This window comes from Staurois parvus, unplaced genomic scaffold (assembly GCF_062004578.1).
Source record: "Staurois parvus isolate SC_StPar_1 unplaced genomic scaffold, SC_StPar_1.0 ptg000019l, whole genome shotgun sequence".
NCBI classification, from domain to species: domain Eukaryota; kingdom Metazoa; phylum Chordata; class Amphibia; order Anura; family Ranidae; genus Staurois; species Staurois parvus.
Window position 1 is genome coordinate 33,071,804 of NW_028317815.1, and position 19,701 is coordinate 33,091,504.

Below are 19,701 nucleotides of genomic sequence, written 5' to 3' on the forward strand. Positions count from 1 at the left end.
ACTGTACTTGGGTACCCAGCTTTAGACATTCTTCAGTCTAGATGAAGACTCCAGGGAAGCCATTTGTTGATTATCCTGCCTGGCACAAGTGATGGTTATCAGGGCTCATTCACACATGGCATTTCCGCACTGGATAAATGCCAGTCACTGCTAGGGCATATAGAAAACACTTGCTTTTTATGTACCCCAATTACACTGCAAATAAAGTAAAAAAAAAAAAAAATGATAAAAGTAAACAGGGAGATGCTCTGAGATGTGCATTGCACTGCCTTCTCACTGCAGCTAATCGTAGCTAAAAACTGACAGTTGCCCATAGGCTGAAACGGAGCATTTAGTGTGCAGGCAGTGTGAATGAGCCTTGAAGTAGCTCTTTTCTAGTTCTCCTCAAGTACATCTAGGCCATCCTTCCCTTCCACCCCCTTTACCATTCTATTTCTTTTCTGTATAGAGTAGAACTGTAGGCAGGCTATGGACTTTCAAATTTTTACATATTTTTATCACTATTACTGAATAAACTGCTGATCATTGCCCCAATGACCTAGCAGTAGGGGTAATACTTCCTAGTTTTTTTCCATCTTTGAGCTCTTTTCACACCTAATTTCGACTTTCCTCAGATTTCTTTCTTTATGTTTGTGTTTGGTCTGTGACTGTGTTTACTAGATATTCAAAGTTTCTGTACAGATGCATAAGAGCTGTAATATTTATTTGGCTTTTTCTTCTGCAGACGCCTTTCACATTAAATCTAAGAATATGGGATATATACATACTTGAAGGTGACAGGATTCTCACTGCAATGTCTTACACAGTTTTGAAACTTCATAAAAGTAAGCATTTTAATGTTTTTCGTTGTCCAGTAAAAATGATTGGCAAGATGTATTGAAAAGTGTAGACAAGTTCAGACTTGATACAACTGAATTATATGAGGCAAAATTCTTATAAATTAACTAATTTGATAAGGTAATCATATGTAATATGTTACCAAAAACTTTGCAAGGAAACGTTAAACAATGTGTCAGTAAGCCAAATGTAACCTCATTAGATCATACAGATAATACGGATACTATTACTGGTCTTAAAATAAGATGACTAAAGCTGGGTACACACTGTCCAAAAATCAACCGGTTCCTGCTGAACTTTCGGTTAGTGTGTACAGCTGTCTATCTGACAGAAGCTGGTCTAACGACTGGCTTTTGTCAAAGGGACATGTTGGAAAACCAGCATTCGATCAGTGTGTACCCAGCCTAAAGCTGTTTACAAGACCTTTTGATGTATATCCAGAGAATTTTTTTCAGCCAGGAAAGTGTGACTTAACACAAAGAAGCATTCAACAGCCCACCAAAAATCAGGGGTTATACTTCATTTTAGTGGGCAAATATACAAATAATTTATTTGTGTTTGGAGCCAATTGTGCACCCAGACCCTCTGATTTATAGTACTTGCACAGCCTAAGGTTATGGAACAATTTATTTAAAACTGCATACAGCTGTTTCAAAATAATGGGCGAACATCAGTGCAGTGTTAGTAAACCATGGCTATGGAGAGACCATCCCTGATCAGAGCTTCAAGCAGACCTTAAAGCAGACCTTCACAAAGTAAAGCCACCATGCAAAAGACTTTTGTTTCTGAGAATTTTCTCTATCTTTTTCTCTCCAGCACTCTTCACCTTACAGTTACTTTAAGAAAGGGCAGAGGATTTTATTTCTCCTTCTTGGAGTAACTCTGTCTCACTTGCCCATGGGGCACTTACCATCACCTGATAAAAATTTGCCAGAAATCTTGAGAGATCTTGCAGTGTGTACATGCAATTTCCCAGATAGACACTGGGTGAGGAAGCCTTTCTAGGACACATCTGTGAGTCCACAACACCAATGCCTCTAGATGCCTGGAAGTACAATGTAGTTACCGGAAAATTGCAGACCTGAAATCGGCATGCAGAGCTACATGCAACACTGATATCATAAGTGTACAATACAGGACTTGTAAAAATAAAATATATAGTGTTGCGCTCCCAAACCTCAAATCAATATATTGTTATTTGAATTTGATCTCTATTATAAGGATCACAGTAATTAAGAATGATGTGTGTAAGTAAACATAAATACTAATACACTTATAATTTAAATTGGTGCAAATAAATCATGTGCATAACAAATAAAAAATAAAAACTATAAAATAAAAATAAATATAAAAATAAAAATAAAAATATTCTAAAAAATAAAAATAAATATAAAGCAAATGTCCCAAGAAGTGACTTTGTGCTGGAAAATCTTCAATCTACAAAGATTATAAATCGGTGACTGCTTGTGAATCCTCCCTCAAGTGAAGATGTGCGCTCACCTCATAAGAAGCCTGCAATTAGGCTATATAAGCTTGTGGTTCACCTCCTTTGGAACCTGCTTGTTTAGAACTCCTGCTTTAAGATATCCATGGTATGCGACATATGCTATAGGATGAATCTCCTCTCCAGAGGGTGCAATTCCTCTATATTTTCATCTCCATGCGATTCTCCACATACAAAAAAGATCTCGACATGGTGCTTTATCTTTTATATAAGTATGACTTTAATTTGCTTGGGATATGGCACTCACATATAAAGTGTGCGGATAGTGGTAGCACAAATACAATCCCAAACCGCCGCTGATTGTCGGAGCTGTGTACTCGTGGTCCGGCAAACGAACTGACTCCCTCCGAGTGACGTTACAGTCCCACCCCTACGCGTTACGCCACTGGTCACGTGGCTTCATCAGGGGGATTTGATGAATACAGGACTTGTGTTATTAGATTATGGTCTATATGTAGCTTCCTTCAGGTGACTGGACACTGGGGAAAATTGCTAGGACCTCCCTTAGAGCACACCATGTTACTATGCCCGCTCTGTGAGACTCCCATAGGTGATGAACCTGTTCGCCTCTGGAGAATTATTATTCCTTTTTTAAAATGCAAATTATTGGGTCAGCTTGTAATGTTGGCACGTCCAGGACCTTGGTCCATTCCTATGTATCCGAGTCCCTGAAGACCCCTTTTGGGGTTAGAAAATAAGAAAAGAAAAGGGGTGCACAAGCCTTGCGCAATACCTCAAAAACTTTAATTGTTTACTCACAAATGACAAATGTTAACAGGCATATCATGACCAACAATGGTCCATTGTCTGAAAAAGTGCACGAGCCCCACATGTAAAAAGGACACTTGGAAATGCTGATGCATTTTTAGGAGCGATCTCTTCATCAGAGCCTACCTTTGTTGTTTGTGAGTATACATCTGCTATTTTTCTGAGTAAAGTTTTTATTGAGGTAATGCGCAAGGCTTGTGCACCCCTTTTCTTTTTTTCTAGCGCCATATTGGGCTACCCCAGCCCTTAGGGGGCTGCACAGTATTGCCGTATTGGTTCCAATGCTAAGGTCTATGAAGCTTTTTTCCACATATGCCATATATGGTCCTTTGAGTGCAGGAGATTTTTCATTCTTTTCTTCTTGACCCCTTTTGGGGTATCCCCATCGTGATTTGGGTGAAGCCTAAACCTCTATTAGGTCCAGCATCTTGGATATGGTAGGAACGGGTTTCCCTGTTTATTTACACCAGTTCCTGGCTTTCACTAACGCGATTAGCAGTGCATAGCATATTGTGTGGTTATATATGCAGAGAATCTGGGTTTTATTCACTGTATTATGGTAACCACTGCCAGTTTGTCTCTAGCATTTCTTGGCATAACAATTTAAACGTAGGTTTGGGTTAGCACCTGGGTTACAGCAGCTCCTATTATTAGACATGCACAACCCCATCCATCTTATACTCCATAACTGTGATTACCCCACCAGGTATCTCTCCCCGTTTAACACGGATGGATCACAGTTGCAAGTTGGGACAAAAGGGTCAGATATCATGTATTCTGAGCAAACACTGCTCAGGGGTTGTCCTTTTCCCCGTCACAAGTCCTATTATGACACTGTTTCCAATATGTGGCCCTGGCTCCCTCTTGGGGATGCAACTTATGAACCTGTTTTCCACTATGTCTGGATTCCTTGCAACCTTTGGATTTCAAAGGACAGTAACATTACTCTATTCCCCTAATCTTTTTCAGGATTCAGAAGCAGAACCTCTTTTCCTTGAGTATTTTATAGAGGAAAACATTGAGGACACTGATTTCATAGCAGAGTTTGCAGAGGATTTTTCCCACCATCTTATTTTATAAGATGCAAGCTGCAGCTTTATGCCAAATGCTTTCTACTGTGGACACACTAATTGAAATGGTGCACGCTAGTCATTGCCTAACAGCAACCAACTCTCCGTAGCCTAAACAATTCTTTATGGGCATTAAGAGCTTGGCTATGTAAAAAAAGGAAAACTATCTTAATCGTACTGCACACAGGTGGAATATTGTTACACCATGGGTTATAGGAATATACCTTCAGATGACTGCACACTTTCAAAGCTTTAAATGACACACTCCCTGGGTGCCTCCCCAGTAACCATACCCTACCCCTGTCTGAAAATGATAGACCTTTTCTCCTTCACAGGAAGTGGTTTCCACTTGGGTAAAGCGCATCAATGCATTTCTCAGAGAACCCCACTTCTTCAAGAGGTGTAGGGGAGAAAACAAACTATCTGGAGATCCACCAACGCAGTAGTCACGATCAGAAGTGTATAGTGTCTCCCTCTGGGGCAGGTGTGGGAGTAGACTTATGTGGCCCTGTAAATACTAAAAAAAGCAGAGGATTGCCTCTGTACACCTAGTCAAACAATATGGATTCCAAAACTCATATTCAACGCAATCCTGTAAAGTATAGCTCTACAGCGCCGTGGAAGTTAATTGAAAACTACAAGCCGACAGCCGCTAAGGCTGCTGAGACTTGTAGGCACTCATTCACAGAACTCTGTGAATGAGTGACGTGACCATGTGGGCAGAGCCCTGCACGGCTGCACTGTTTTAAAATCTGACAGATAGTGTGGGCAGACGTTTCCCCGTACTATCTGTCAGAGGGGGGGGGGGGGGCAGCGGGCATGGCTTTAGCTATGGGAACATGTTACGTGTTCCACCCTAACAGGTGGAACATGTAAGATGTTCCCAAAGGTGAACTTATCCTTTAACCCCCTAAAGTTCTGATTGATGGGAAGCTTCTTGACATGTGTCTCAAGCTAGATGACAGCTTTTACAGGAGAATACAGCATTAGATATCTGCATTATAAATTACAGTTTAGGAATATAGCTCATTATCTCGTAATGTATTCATATTTTTTTTTTTTTTATTCGTACATTTTTGTATGCATTACCTTTTTATACACCTTGCTTGAGCAATAATGGAATTACAACAGTCTCGTGAAATTCTTAACATAGAAGGGCATTCGGATTGGTGGTGTGGATGGCACCAAAAGCCGGGTGGAGGTGAGGTGGGGGGGCAGTGGCAAAGATAGAGATTTTATATATATATATATATATATATATATATATATATATATATATATATATATATACAGTTGCAAGAAAAAGTATGTGAACCCCTTGGGATTACGTGGAGGTGTGCATGAATTGGGCATAAAATGTGCTCTGAACGTCATCTAACTCACAACAATGGAAGAACACAGTCTGCTGAACATAATACTACACAAACATTAGATGTTGCCATGGTTTAATTGCACATAACATGTAAACATTCACAGTGCAGGGAGGAAAAGTATATGAACCTTTGGACTTAATAACTGGTTGACCCTCCTTTTGGCATCAATAACCTCAACCAAACGTTTCCTGTAGTTGCAGATCAGACATGCACAACGATCTGGAGTAATTTTGGACCACTCCTCTTCACAAAACTGTTTCTGTGTAGCAATATTCTTGGGATGTCTGGTGTGAAACGCTCTCTTAAGGTCATGCCACAGCATTTCAATCGGGTTGAGGTCAGGACTCTGACTGGACCACGCCAGAAGGCGTATTCTGTGCTGTTGCAGCCATTGTTTTGTTGAATTAGTTGTATGCTTTGGGTCATTGTCCTGTTGCATCACCCATCCTCTGCGGAGCTTCAGTTGGCGGACAGATGGTCGTATGTTTTCCTGCAAAATGTCTTGATAAACTCTGGAATTCATTTTCCCATCAATGACAACAATCCGCCCAGGCCCTGAGGCAGCAAAGCAGCCCCAAACCATGATGCTCCCTCCACCATGTTTTACAGTGGGGATGAGGTTTTGATGTTGGTTTGCTGTGCCTTTTTTTCTCCACATATAGTGTTGTGTGTTCTTCCCAAACAACTCAATCTTGGTTTCATCTGTCCACAGTATATTTTGCCAGTAGTGCTGTGGAACATCCAGGTGCTCTTTTGCAAACTTCAAACGTGCTGCAATATTCTTTTTGGACAGCAATGGCTTCCTCCGTGGTGTCCTCCCATGTACTCCATTCTTGTTTATTGTTTTCCTTATTGTAGACGTGTCAACAAAAATGTTAGCATGTGCCAGAGATTTCTGTAGGTCTTTAGCTGACACTCTGGGATTCTTCTTTACCTCATGCAGCATTCTGCGCTGTGCTCTTGCAGTCATTTTTACAGGACGACCGTGCCTAGGGAGAGTAGCAACAGTGCTAAACTTTCTCCATTTGTAGACAGTCTGTCTTACCGTGGACACATGAACATCAAGGCTTTTGGAGATACTTTTGTAACCCTTTCCAGCTTCATGCAAGTCAAGAATTCTTGATCGTAGGTCTTCTGAGAGCTCTTTTCTGCGAGGCATGGTTCACATCAGACAGTGCTTCTTGAAATCAGTAAACCCAAAACAGGTGTGTGTTTTTTAAGGGTAGGACAGCTGTCAGCAACACATCCAATATCATCACACTGATTGGAGTCAAGGTTGGCTCACTCCTGGCTCCAGTTATCTCTGGGAGAAGTCATTAAGCTAGGGCCTCACATACTTTTTCCTCCCTGCACTATGAATGTTTACATGTTATGTGCAATTAAACCATGGCAACATCTAATGTTTGTGTAGTATTATGTTCAGCAGACTGTGTTCTTCCATTGTTGTGACTTAGATGACGTTCAGAGCACATTTTATGCCCAATTCATGCAAAACTCCACGTAATCCCAGGGGGTTCACATACTTATTCTGCGCACACACACACACACACACACACACACCTTTTAAGTATTTTTATTGCTGATTGTGGGCAATTTGAAAGCGAAGTATGGACATTGGGTAGAGGTAGACACATGTTGATTTAGGTTTCTGACCCCTCGGGGTGTTTGTATGTATGAGTCAATTGGAGATTAATGCAAGGTTTTGGTTTGCCAGATGATAATAGACCGAAATAGTGACGATTAGATGTTAGACCTTTCTGTGGATGAAGCCTTTTGGGGTACTATAATTCCGAAGGATGAAAACTAAGGGAGCACCTTTTGTGCTACATATACCATACATCATAAACTTTGGCAATTGACATTCGTATGGAACTGCGGTTAGACGTCAGTATGTGCATATATATGTACTGTATATAGATAGAGTGGTGCACCTACACCTTGTAATCTCTGTTTGGATATGTTTGTTTACCTTGTACCACATAAGTGTATGCATTGATATTGGCCTTGTTAAGGTCTTTACCTGCTCCTCAGTTGTTGTTCTCTCCCTTCTCTCTTCCTAAATGCCCTTTGTTAAGAGTTTTATGAGATCTCCTTTTTACATTAATACATTCCCTGCATTAAGGTAAAAAATATCCCAGTAATTGTGTAGCTCCACCTTTGCGACATCAAAGCAGTAGGCGGAGACCTGCACACATTGGGAGGCTGAGTGGGCATCTTAAGAAATGTAAATATTGGGACGTCGAGCTGGCAGTAGAAACATGTAAATAACCGGAGGTGAGCCGTCTGCATAGAAATGTGCGGCATCCCAAACTAAACGGCTCTGCTACCAAATTTGGGTTGCGACCCATAGTTTAGGGATCAGTGGTTTAAGATAATAAAAATGTGGTGTTAATCAAACTTATTTGTAAAGAATTCTATGATGTCATGTCAGTACAAATTTTTTCCTTTAATGTGTTTGGAGATTTAAATAACTGTTGGCCACTCAGGAAATCGCTTTCAACAAGTGTGATCTCTGCATTGCTGTGGTGTTAAATATTACCATTTATAATAAGACAGAGAGAGTGGGTTGTGTGATATGTGTCAGAAACAAACAGTGCTTTGCTCTCACTACTGAAATATGCATATACTTCGTGTGCTGTAAAAAGGGAGAATACATGACACAAAATTGAAGCTTTAAGATGTGTTTATTTATATCTCCCGGAGGGTGCAGTCCATTTTATCTTCCTGTAAAAAGCATTGTCTTATGGGCATTGCTTAAACACTAATAAGGGAAAAGAGGAACATTGATTATGACAGGTACATGTGTGTACAATGCCTTGAGCAATTTTCTCAATAAAATGAAGCACAGTACTGCACCATTACCTCTTCATCAGAGAAACTGAAATGCAGATTATGGAAGATAATTTCATCAGAATAAACCAGGCTATTTTATTCACAATTTCCCATTTAAAATGATTACAATAATATTATAATTTGACCTATACTCTGCACTCTATGAATGTAATGCTACATGTTCAGCATTTTTAAAAATAGTCTTCATGAAGATCTTAGTACTATGTTTTTTGTCTTGGAGTTACCTAGATTAATGTGTTTTTTTTTCATTGTGTTTACATTAGGGATGCATTGGTACCATTTTTTAATTGGCAAGTATGAGTACCGATACGTTTGGTCAAGTACTCGCCAATACCAATTACCGATACTTCATACTTTATATTGACGCGATTTGCGTCAATTTAAAATCTATGAATGCAAATTACACCACAAAGAATAGCATGCGATTTGAACAGAAATGCTATTCCTGTCCAAATTGGATGTGGTTTCCCCCACTGCACCTGTGTGAACCCAGACTTGTCATAGCCTGAGTTCACACAGGAGCGGTGCAGGAAACCTCCCTGCACAAATCCCATTCTGAGTGGAGAGTGGGAGAGAAGGGTGTGTGGGGATGTATACTTTGGTGTTGGCCATCGGAGGATGGAGGCCAATACTCCGGATTCTCAGCTGTAGGAGAGGAAGCTGTGGCAATGCTCCAGATTCTCAGCTGTAGGGGAGGACAGAAAGCCGTGGGGATTTGTAGATGGAGTACATAGATACCCAACATGTCAAACCTTAAAATTGCGTGTTGTTTAAACTTTAGTACCCTATATTTCCTATGGGTGACGCTTTGAAAGCCCCCTATAGGTCATCAGTTTAGCAAGACAGAGGAAGTCTGGTGCTAGAGTGATTGCTCTCATTCCGGTGTGCATGGTGATGTGTAGCATGTATTGCAAATGACGTGGGGGGGGGGGCAGATGACTCACAATTTGGGTGTGTGTGGTGATTATGTGGTTGGGTGTAACTTTGTAATTTTTTTTACAATTTTTTTTTTTTCCGTCACATAGGGGACAAAAAGTCTGCTATGTGATGAATTTTGGTTACAAGTTCTCTCTGAGACATCCAGGGTCTAAAGGATCCTGCATGTCTCCCTGGTGCTCCATTAAAAGTAATGCAGCTCAGATCACACCACGTTGCATACATTCTTTACAAGTTTTCATGGATGGAAAATCTGTCAATGGGGACCCTGAAGTGACATTGTACATGTCACTTCCAGTTCAGGACAAGAAGGGGAAAAGAATGGACGAGTGTTCGCTCTCCTTCCTCCCCTCTACCAGCTGGCACTTTGCTACACTGGTCCCGGGCCCACAGATGGACAAGTAGAGCCTGGGGTATATAGTGGAAGGGTAGTGCGTGCTTGGGGGGGGGGGGGGGGCAGGGCTTGGCACTAGCGCAGTACCCAAATGATTCCACCTGACAAGCCTTGCTGCTTGCCCGGTTAAGGAAAACCCCAAAAAAACTACCTGCCCGGCACCCAGAACTACATGTCCCGGGCATTGGCCGCTATACATTGCACATCCCAGAGCTTTTTGGTAAAGCCCATCATTCTACTGTTTTCAGAAAAAGAGATGAGGACTTTAAAGAGAAGAATACAGTCCCTACAGTCAAACATGGTGGAGGGTCACTGGATGTTTTGGGTTTTTTTTTTTTTTTGCTGCTTCAGGCACTGAATGTCTTGACTGTGCGCATGGTATTATGAAACCTGAAGACTAGCAAAGAATTCTGGGGTGCAATGTAGGGCCCAGTGTCAGAAAGTTGGGTCTACGTCAGAGGTTATGAGTCTTACAGCTGGACAATGACTTAAAACACACTACAAAAAGCACCCAGAAATGGTTTAAGACAAAGCGCTGGAGAGTACTGAACTGACCAGCAATCTCCCAGAGAATACCTGTGGAGAGATCTCAAAACAGCAGTTGTTAAAATGAACCCTTCCAATCTGACAGACCTGGTGCAGTTGGAGAAATAAGAGTGCTCCAAAATACCAGTAGAGAGGCTTAAGAAACCCATTGATGGTTACAGGAAGCAATTGATTTTAGTTATTTTTTTCCAAGGGGTGTGCTACCGAATATTAAATTGAGGATGCCAATAATTTTTTCCTGTCCATTTTTGGAATTTAGGGTGGAATGTGTTAATTTGGCGCTTTTTTTTCTCTCCACTTTTTTTTGTGTCATGTAAATACAAACAAAAGAAATAAACATAAGAATGCCCAAACATTTGCAATTGCAACAATTTTCTGGGTGAAGTGTTGCATTATCTGACAGAAATACATGGGTGCTAATATTTTTGGCCATGACTGTACATGTAATAAATGAAACCGGCATAACGGGTACTGTATTTAAACAGTGGAAAAGAGAAACAGCGGCGCCAATCTAAGTGTAGATGGTTATAAAAGCAAGTTGATTTAATGGTTAAAATGCATTCACAAGAGTAGGATATATACAGGCATGTCATCGTGTCGTATGTGTCCCAAAACTTTTGGCAATATAGGTATATATTTTTATAATAAGCCAAGAAAAATGCATTTAATGCGTAACATTTTGTTTGATTAACATTACTACAAATATTCTCAATAACTTATTTACTCTTGGTTATCCTGAGTACAGGTACCCCAAAAATATTTGGGTATGTTTGGGTTTTGATACAAACAACAGAATTGTGAGGTCAATAAGTAAGTGTGTGTTTAAAAATTCTAGATATTAGGCATTTTTGAGTATAATGAATGTAATCCACAAACTGGCCTTGGACAGCTACAATGTACAGCAGGGCCATTGCAAGCAGGCTAATTAAAAAAAAAAAGAAATGTAATAAATATTTCTATAGAGATCAAAAATCTATATATTGTAAAGTGGTGCGTAAACTGTTGGTGCTATATAAATCCTGTATAATAATAATCATAGATACCCAAAACTAAATAGACAATACATGAAAAACTGTTAGTGTTACAGGCCATCAGAAGTAAGCTAAATAGCAGCCCTATGGTTATTCTAATACCTACTTGGGTGTGCAGAGATGCGCGATTCAGCTTGGTTATGTATATGTCTTAATATGTATATGTGGGGCGGGTTTATTTTTTTATTCGGTCATTTTTCAATTTTTTTTTTCTGCTACTATTACAAGGGCACTGATAGAGTGGTACAACTATCCTATTGTATTGCAGTGCTTTTTAGTTCATAAAAAAAAAAGTTAATCTAATGATATCCTTTTGTTGCTACAAACGGTAGCTTCTAATAATGCTTTATACTCTTGTACAATTACCATTCATCTTAAAATTGGAAGAAAGCCTAACACTAATCTATTTTTAAAAATATTTCCTTCCCCCTCCTCCTACCTATCTTGCCTAACCTGTATAAAACAAGTTGTGTGCACTTACCTATTTTTAATCTAGTCTGGTCATGTGAACGCGCAGCTCTGGCTCCCCTGTGTCAGTGAGTTGCTGTTGCAAAGGAGAGGAGGGAGTAGCGACAATGGACTATGGGAGTCTGTGTAATGCCATTACTCCTGGAATTCCCAGCTGTTGTTGAGCACTCCTGGGCTGGAGGTGCAGGATCTAGTGACCAGAGAGGGTTAAAGGTAGATAAATATACAGATCTTTTTAGTGCAGTTTAGGTAGGTGTAGGCGGGAGGGAAGATTTTTAAGAGTAGTTAGGCTTTTCTTCAAATCTTTATTCTGTGAGTTTATTTTTAGTTTGTACTAATGTTTGTGTGTTGCATGGAATGTATATTCTCTATCAGAGCACAGTTGTGAGAGAAGGACTTAACATGGAACGCTTGCAAACTAAACTTATATACAAGTACAGCCCTGCATGATTAAGCCATTTTGATCAAATTCAAGTTTTTCTTTTTCCTAAAAATAGGTCTTTTCTATTCACTTTGAACAGTTCAGTTGTTCTCTGTGGATTAAATCACGGCTAAAAACCACCTGCATTATTCAGATTCTTTATAAATGGTTAAAAGAGCTCACGCTAAATTACCCATAATTATCTCAAAGATACTCTTGTGTTTGATGAAATATGCAAGGTTTTTTTTTATTACATGCTTAAGCAGAGCTTCCAGTTTTTTACACTTTTTATGGAGTGTTATGGATGTACTTTCATCCATGCAATATTTAACAGACATATCACCTTTATTTGATCAATAAAACAGCATTCACACCAGACACCAGCTCAGAAGGGTATTATTCGTATCTGGCATATTCATAGGACAAGAACTCTGTGGTCACTTTCCTATGCATGAACAGTTTTTAATCTGCCTTTTTAAATAACTTTTAAATTATTTACAATATTGAAAGAATGGACGATAAATAACTAAAATTAAGGCCTTGTTCAGTTTTTGTCACAGTTAAATTAGAAGTCTCTAGAGGAGTGCAGGTGGCATTTGAAATGTTTGATATTGCCATTATGCTTCAATTATACAGATCTGTCAGAATGGGAAAGTAACCCAGTTTATAGTACTCCTCCTGTTTCTGGATGTTTAGAGATTACCTATAAACCTCAGTATACAGTTTAGGAAGTTCTGGGTAGTGTTACATGCCTCAGCCCTCTTCTGTGTAATGTAAGCCTGGTACAAACCTGGCAATACAGACTAAGTGTGTGATTAAAAATGCTTAGGCAGGTATTTTAAAAGTCAAAATGAATAGTAGATCCTGAAACATTTACACATATAGTACTTAAAATACAGACTGTGATCACTGTAAAGAGCCTCAGGAGGGTCCAAAACCTGTTAAAGTTCCGATTTCTATACAATTTAGGCAGTCCATATCTCTGGATCTAGTAACCTTTTACACATTTGTGCTTCAGTCCACGGGGGGCTAACCTTTACATTTTTCTATCAAACATTTGTGTGAACAAATATATCAAAATCAAGAGGTGTAAGCAAAAATCCACAGATAAATTGTCCATATTGAACATAGTAAAGTCCAAACCATGAACAGTGCATACTTAATCCACATAAAAGGTGATAGATCTGTGCCACCAAAGACGATGCTTATCCTCTCCACCACAAAGAAACACACCCCACTCACCAGAGGATATTGACTCCCTTAACCTCCCTGGCGGTATGATTATTTCAGATTTTTGGTGCTGAAAGCGGTACCATTTTTTTGCATGGAAATATGTATTTTTTTTATTGTAGGCTGTAATTTTTAGGAAAAACTCACTGAAATCTGTCCGAACAAGAGTCTAGTAAACATCCCGGGTATGATAAAATTTGAAACACAAAATCATAAATTATAATTTAATAAATAATCATAAAAATAATATAAAAATAATAAAAAATGTAATTCAATAATATAATCAAACCAAAAACACTGAAATGTGAAATAGAGCGCCAAGTTCGCACATTGCTGAGCTCAGTCGCAAAATCGTTTTCAGTTTCTGATGACGAATTTCCCCCACGAATCATTATCACTCAATTCTGTAAGTGGTTCTGATTTACTATCGCTGTTCTCTAGCTGATCTAAACCGCTTTTGACCTAAAGGGACACTTTTTGGACGCCATGGACATTTCTCAGTTTCCAGGCAGAAAGAACAGACAAAATGCAGGCAGGGCACAGGACAAAGCACTAGGGACAATATGTATGTGAAATAGGTTGAAACAGCAATGTTTTACTGTGTAAAATGAAAAAAAAAAAAAGACATTTTTTAAAATTTTTAAATTTACGTCCCGACGTCACAGGGACAGGACACAGAAGCCGGATGCCGGCATCGGCTGGAGGAGATGGCCGGGGACGCTGCAGGGGACACATCGTGGGAGCGCAGGGTAAGGTAAGTGAAGAACACATGCCGGAGCAGTGCCGCATGGTATTCCCGAGTGTAGCTCGGGGTTACCGCTTTTGGTACTGAAATGTTACCCCGAGCTACACTCGGGAATACCGCCAAGGAGGTTAATTAACTGCTTGCCAACCGCTGATAGCCGAATGACGGCTACACTGCGGCCTGCTAGTTCTGGGAGGGCGTCATATGATGTCCTCCCAGAACTCGTTCTCCTGCGATCTCCTACAGACACAGCTGATCACATGATGTGGTAAAAGGCAATCACAGCGGCCTTTTACCACGTGATCAGCCGTGTCCAATGACACACTGGTCACCGGGAAATGCAATTGCTGGTTCTCGGCTGCACTTTCCTCATGCTGTCAGAGCACGAGGAAAGTACTGCCGAGAACCGGCAGTTGTCAGAGCAGGAATCGGCACCGATCATCAGAGCACTGTTGATCGGTGCCCAGCAGTGCCACCCACCAGTTCCGCCCACCAGTGCCCAGCGGTGCCGCCCACCAGTGCCCAGCGGTGCCGCCCACCACTGCCCAGCGGTGCCACTCACCTGTGCCCACCAGTGCCACCCACCAGTGCCCATCAATGCAGTGCTGCCAGTCGGTGCCCAGCGGTTGTGCCAGTCAGTGCCCAGCAGTGATGCCAGTAAGTGCCACCTATAAGTGCTGGCTATCAGTACCCATCATCAGTGCCGCCTATCCGTGGCACCTCATTAGTGCTGCCTATCAGTGCCGCCTCATCAACGCACATCAGTGAAGGAGAAAAATTACCTGTTTGAAAAATTTTATAATAGAAACAAAGAAAAAATTTTTTTTTCCAAAATTTTTTGCACTTTTTTTGTTTATAGCGCAAAAAGTAAAGCGCCCAGCGGCGATTAAATACCACCAAAAGAAAGCTCTATTTGTGAGAAAAAAATTATAAAAATTTCATATGGGTACAGTCCGCGCAATTGTCAATCAAAGTGCGACAGCGCTGAAAGCTGAAAATTGGTCGGGTAAAGAAGGGGGTATAAGTGCCCCTTAGGCAAGTGGATAAAAGGAAGTCAAAGATGACTTGTCCAGTATCAACTGGTCATCTCTACAAGTGGCTGTGGTTCTCCAATGGGTCTCCAATCTGCTCCTGTACAGATGGATAAATGCTTGGACTAAGCTATTAAACTGTGCTTTTGCGCCTTTTAAAAGGACTCAGTAGTGTATCCAGCACATATAGGAAGAGATATAAAAGAGCATCTCATAGTGTATTTTCAATGCTTTACTACAAGTATTAAAACTGCATAGGCATGTAAACACAATACAGGAAGGCTGTTTTGTGTTCAACCTGTGCTCCAGTAAGCAGGAATGACGTGTCCCAGTAGTCAGATGTTTGCTGATAAAACGTGTAGGACAGGATCTCCAGGACACATCACTTCTACTTACTGGAACGCAAACCGGCGTTCCAGTATTGTATAGATTTAAATATCTTTTTTTTAATTCTCCTTTTTATTTATTAATTTTTACTTATTCATTTATATACATTTGAGCGGGTGTGAGGCAATAATTATAAAAATACCAATTGATTTGTCCACGTTTTGTGGCAGGTTTTTTTTTTTTTTTTTTACTACCACTTCTGGGCCAAAGACATACTTGGGTACACCTTGCTGGACTTCAGATCAAACCCAGTCTTTTTTGTTCCACCTCCATGTTGTGCATGCTCCACCACAAAGTGCTGCCTGAGAGAGAGAGGCTTAAATCCATGTGCTGTTTAATAGGCATTAATAGCAGCTCCTAGCCTGACCGCCTGCTGTGGTGATCATTCATAGAGACAATGTAACCATCCCATTACTTTCTAAGTGCTTATGCTGCAGCTTTAAAGGTTTGTTTATTTTTTCATCCTAACACCTATTTCCCTCTCTTCTCTGAAACTGCAAGTGAGAAATGATGTCCCTAGTTTATTCTTTCTTTTACATATAGCTACCGTGTAGCTATAGTAACACTAGTCACTGAAACTGGATGCATTCATTAACATGTTATCCTTTGCACAGCCTTGTATAGTTAACAGTTTGGTTTGCTGGATGATTTTAGAAGTGTGGCGGGGCTTTATAAACAGTGACTCATTTTATAGTAAAGCACACCTACCTAACCCTCCAACGCTGGAAATGTTGCACAAGCTACAACTCACATTTTCCCTGTAGCACAATGGCTACAGCTTCACATAACCTGACACAACTTGATTACAACATTGCAGTAAACACAGTAACCGAATGATGTTCAATTTGGTGCCAACACAGACTACAGGGATATTCTTTTCTTCCGTTTTGTTCACTGAACACAAGTGAAAACGTCTAAGGTCAGGCATGAGAAAAAGCCCTCAAGCCCCTAAGTGCTAAAATTAATAAGGGCAATATGGATGCACTTTTGTCTGAGATTATATGTATTTAATTTTATTATCCCATATCTGTGCAGTTCTAAGATTAAAGTGCTGTGCTCATGTTTTACACAGCTTTTATTTATATGGTATATTAATGGTTCTGTAAGCACTCCTTGTCATTGTGGGTTTATTATGACTTTCATTTCGGATCTGCTGCTTGACAAAGTATTTTACTAAACAGCTTCACCAGCCTCTACTTGGATGCATTCACAGTGTATTCTCTATAGGCACTAGCATTTATATGCTTTCCACTGAGTCATACGTATTTAATGAAGTTTTATAATTTAGCATGGTGTTTTTCACCTTATTGTTATTTCTGGTTTAATTATTCATAAATAATTAAATGGTAATAACCCAAAATACATAATGAAGCTTTTATAGCTTTTGGAGCTTGTTATGTGATAAAGTAATTTTCTCTCCTACTCTTTACCTGCATTTTTGTTATTAAATGTATATAGCATGTTAACCATATTGCATTTTTGTTTAGAATACCTAATGAAGCTGACTATGGAAGATCTAATTGAGTTCCTGCAGGAGAAGCTAGCCAAGAATTTTGGATATGAGGATGACTATGTTATTGAACAACTCCAGCTTTCAATGGGGGAGCTGAAAAGATCAAAGCTGGATCTCCCTCCTCCAGGTATATGTGTTTTCTTTATTCGTGCTTCCAGTAATGCTTGTATAGCTCCAAATTTGAGTATCCAAATTCTGGTGTTATAAATTATGGCCAACGTTCAGTTGAAATTGCTAAATGCCCTCCAAATAATTAAGTACATCCAGTTTTTTGTTGTCAGTGATTCAATTTCCGTTTTCTACAGCACTTGTAGATACAAGGGTTATAAAAATTACATTTGTGATTAACGTAAGCAAGAAGAGACACACAGGAGGATATTAAAATAAAGTTGTTTTTTTAAAAAAAAAAACTAGGGACATTCCTGTCATTTGCATATGTTTTCCTTCGTTTCCTAAAGTAAACATTTCATGCAAACCTGTCTACTTTTTACTTTATGGTAAATGAATAGAACTGCAAATTTCAAGTAAAGACTTAAAACTATCCAAGTTCAGTTTGTGCATCTTCTAAACATGCTCCCCGTGGGGTTTAAAAAAAGATTCCTCATAGGGTTTAAAAAACTATGTTTGACAGTATGAGAAATGACATGTGTGACAGCCCTCATTGAAACTGTTACTTCTTGTCACACCCAGCCACTGCATGTTTGTTCTTTCTAACATTAATTCATAGGTGTGACAGTTATCTTGGTCTGTCATTTCATTGTATGTTCTGCCAAAACCTGCCATATTGCATCCCATTGGGACTTGATCATTGAAGCCTTAGTGAGAAAAATGTGTTGCCCAGAGCAACCAAGAAGTCTTCACTTTTTTTTTTTTTTTTTTTTTACAGTGGCACTAAAGAGGATACAGCTGAAATCTAAATAAATGATGACTCATTTTGTTTAGTTTTTATGCCATAAAGAGATGTCACGCCAGCTTGCCTGGTTCTCTATAGAAATAAATGGATATTCTAGCTGTGGCAGAGGCACCATTGTTTGCAAGAGTCTGTCCAACTTATATCAATCAAATGCTAATTATTACTCTTGAGCTAATATGGTGAATTTCTATAAATAGGTGAAATACAAAAAAGTATATATAAATAAAAAAAATTAATAAATGTGTCTTGAATCAAAAATAATAAAAATTAAATCACCTTATTATAAATGCACAAATAGGTTCGCAAACACCTCACACCAACTCATAAATAGTGTCAGAATCTATATAAAAACAAATAACTGTGCTGCGCTCCTATATTGATGTAAATAAACTATAAAAATAGTGTAAGTCCTTACAATATATTATCCAAACAGTACACAAAATTACTTGAATGATCCCTTTTGGGTATAGAGAAATATTAGTGTAATAACATTATTATATGTCCAATATCAATAATAAAGTGAAATCCTCCTTTTCTGGGAGATGGGTACAAATAGATGAATTCGCTCCAACATATAGATGATTGCGGTATATATGAAGCTCAATTATGCGCTCACCTCCATTTTTAGCTCAAAAATACAGGCTAAACAAGCTGTTTATCCTAAAAGGATAAAATGTGCACTGATGTTCACCACCTTCTTTGAATTCACAGCGTGATTTCCTGATTATCCACCTGGTGTCTCTCCTCTCATTACTATCCTATGCAGATCTGTGGATTTATGGATGGATAGATATTTCCTCCTTCTCACCTCCAAGGGGAATAATCCTCCTAGATCCACTTCAGAAGTCTCCAAGGGGAATAATCCTCCTAGATCAACTCCAGAAGTCTCCACACATATAATGCCAAAAAAAAGAACAAAAGATAGTGCTTTACCCTTATAAAACACTTTATTACATAGCCATTGTATTGCACTCACATTTTAATAATTAAAACAAGCCTTAATGCATATCTCCTTGTGTGCACCGCACACTAGCTGTACTCGCCGTATAGAAGCCGACTGGGCGTGGTGACATCAGAGCCCCTCCCCTACGTGTTACTCCACCGGTCACGTGGCTTCATCAGGGGGAATTGAGTCTGTCTAACTTATGCCTTTGTTAAGACTGATTTGTGAGAGCAGGCAGTTTTCCCTGTTTCTCAAGAGTTACGAGACTGTCAGTTTACCTCCATAATGCCTGCCCAGAACCCATCAAATGTGTGTAGGCCTTTCAAAGATAACTAAACCCAAGAAAAAACAAATTTAATGTATGGAAACTTTGCAGTTTACTAGTCCCAATATGGAGGCTTTGCTAGTTTCCTTTTTTCAGGTTGAAAACATCTGCAAGTACAGAAAATGCTTGTTGATTCTTCAAGAAATGCTGCATCATTGTCAGGTTCTTTGAGCTGACCTGCACACAGAAAACTATTTTTTCTTTTTTTGTGTTTATTACTAATCCTGTTAACTCCTATGTAATAGAAATGAATAAAGTTCAGCCTAGTTGACAACCAGGCTCTTTAGATACAGTAGAGGAGTGAAAGTAGCCACCCTTGGAAAAAGCATCTATTATGCAGAATTACCAGGCAAACATAAAGGGAAAAGCCTGAAAAAAAAAACGAATGCAGGCACCTCATCTAGGGTGCGGTG

The 19,701-nt window shown here is 39.5% G+C and overlaps 1 protein-coding gene across 2 annotated transcripts in view; it reads left to right on the forward strand.

The window, feature by feature from the left end:
* USP6NL (USP6 N-terminal like) overlaps positions 1–19,701 on the forward strand; it is a 215,140-nt gene that overhangs the window by 170,543 nt on the left and 24,896 nt on the right. For both annotated transcript variants that reach the window (XM_089686373.1, XM_089686366.1), the window contains 2 exons: positions 725–824; positions 17,082–17,234. In XM_089686373.1, coding sequence (XP_089542499.1) covers positions 725–824; positions 17,082–17,234 — 253 coding nt within the window. The remainder of the gene's footprint in view (positions 1–724; positions 825–17,081; positions 17,235–19,701) is intronic.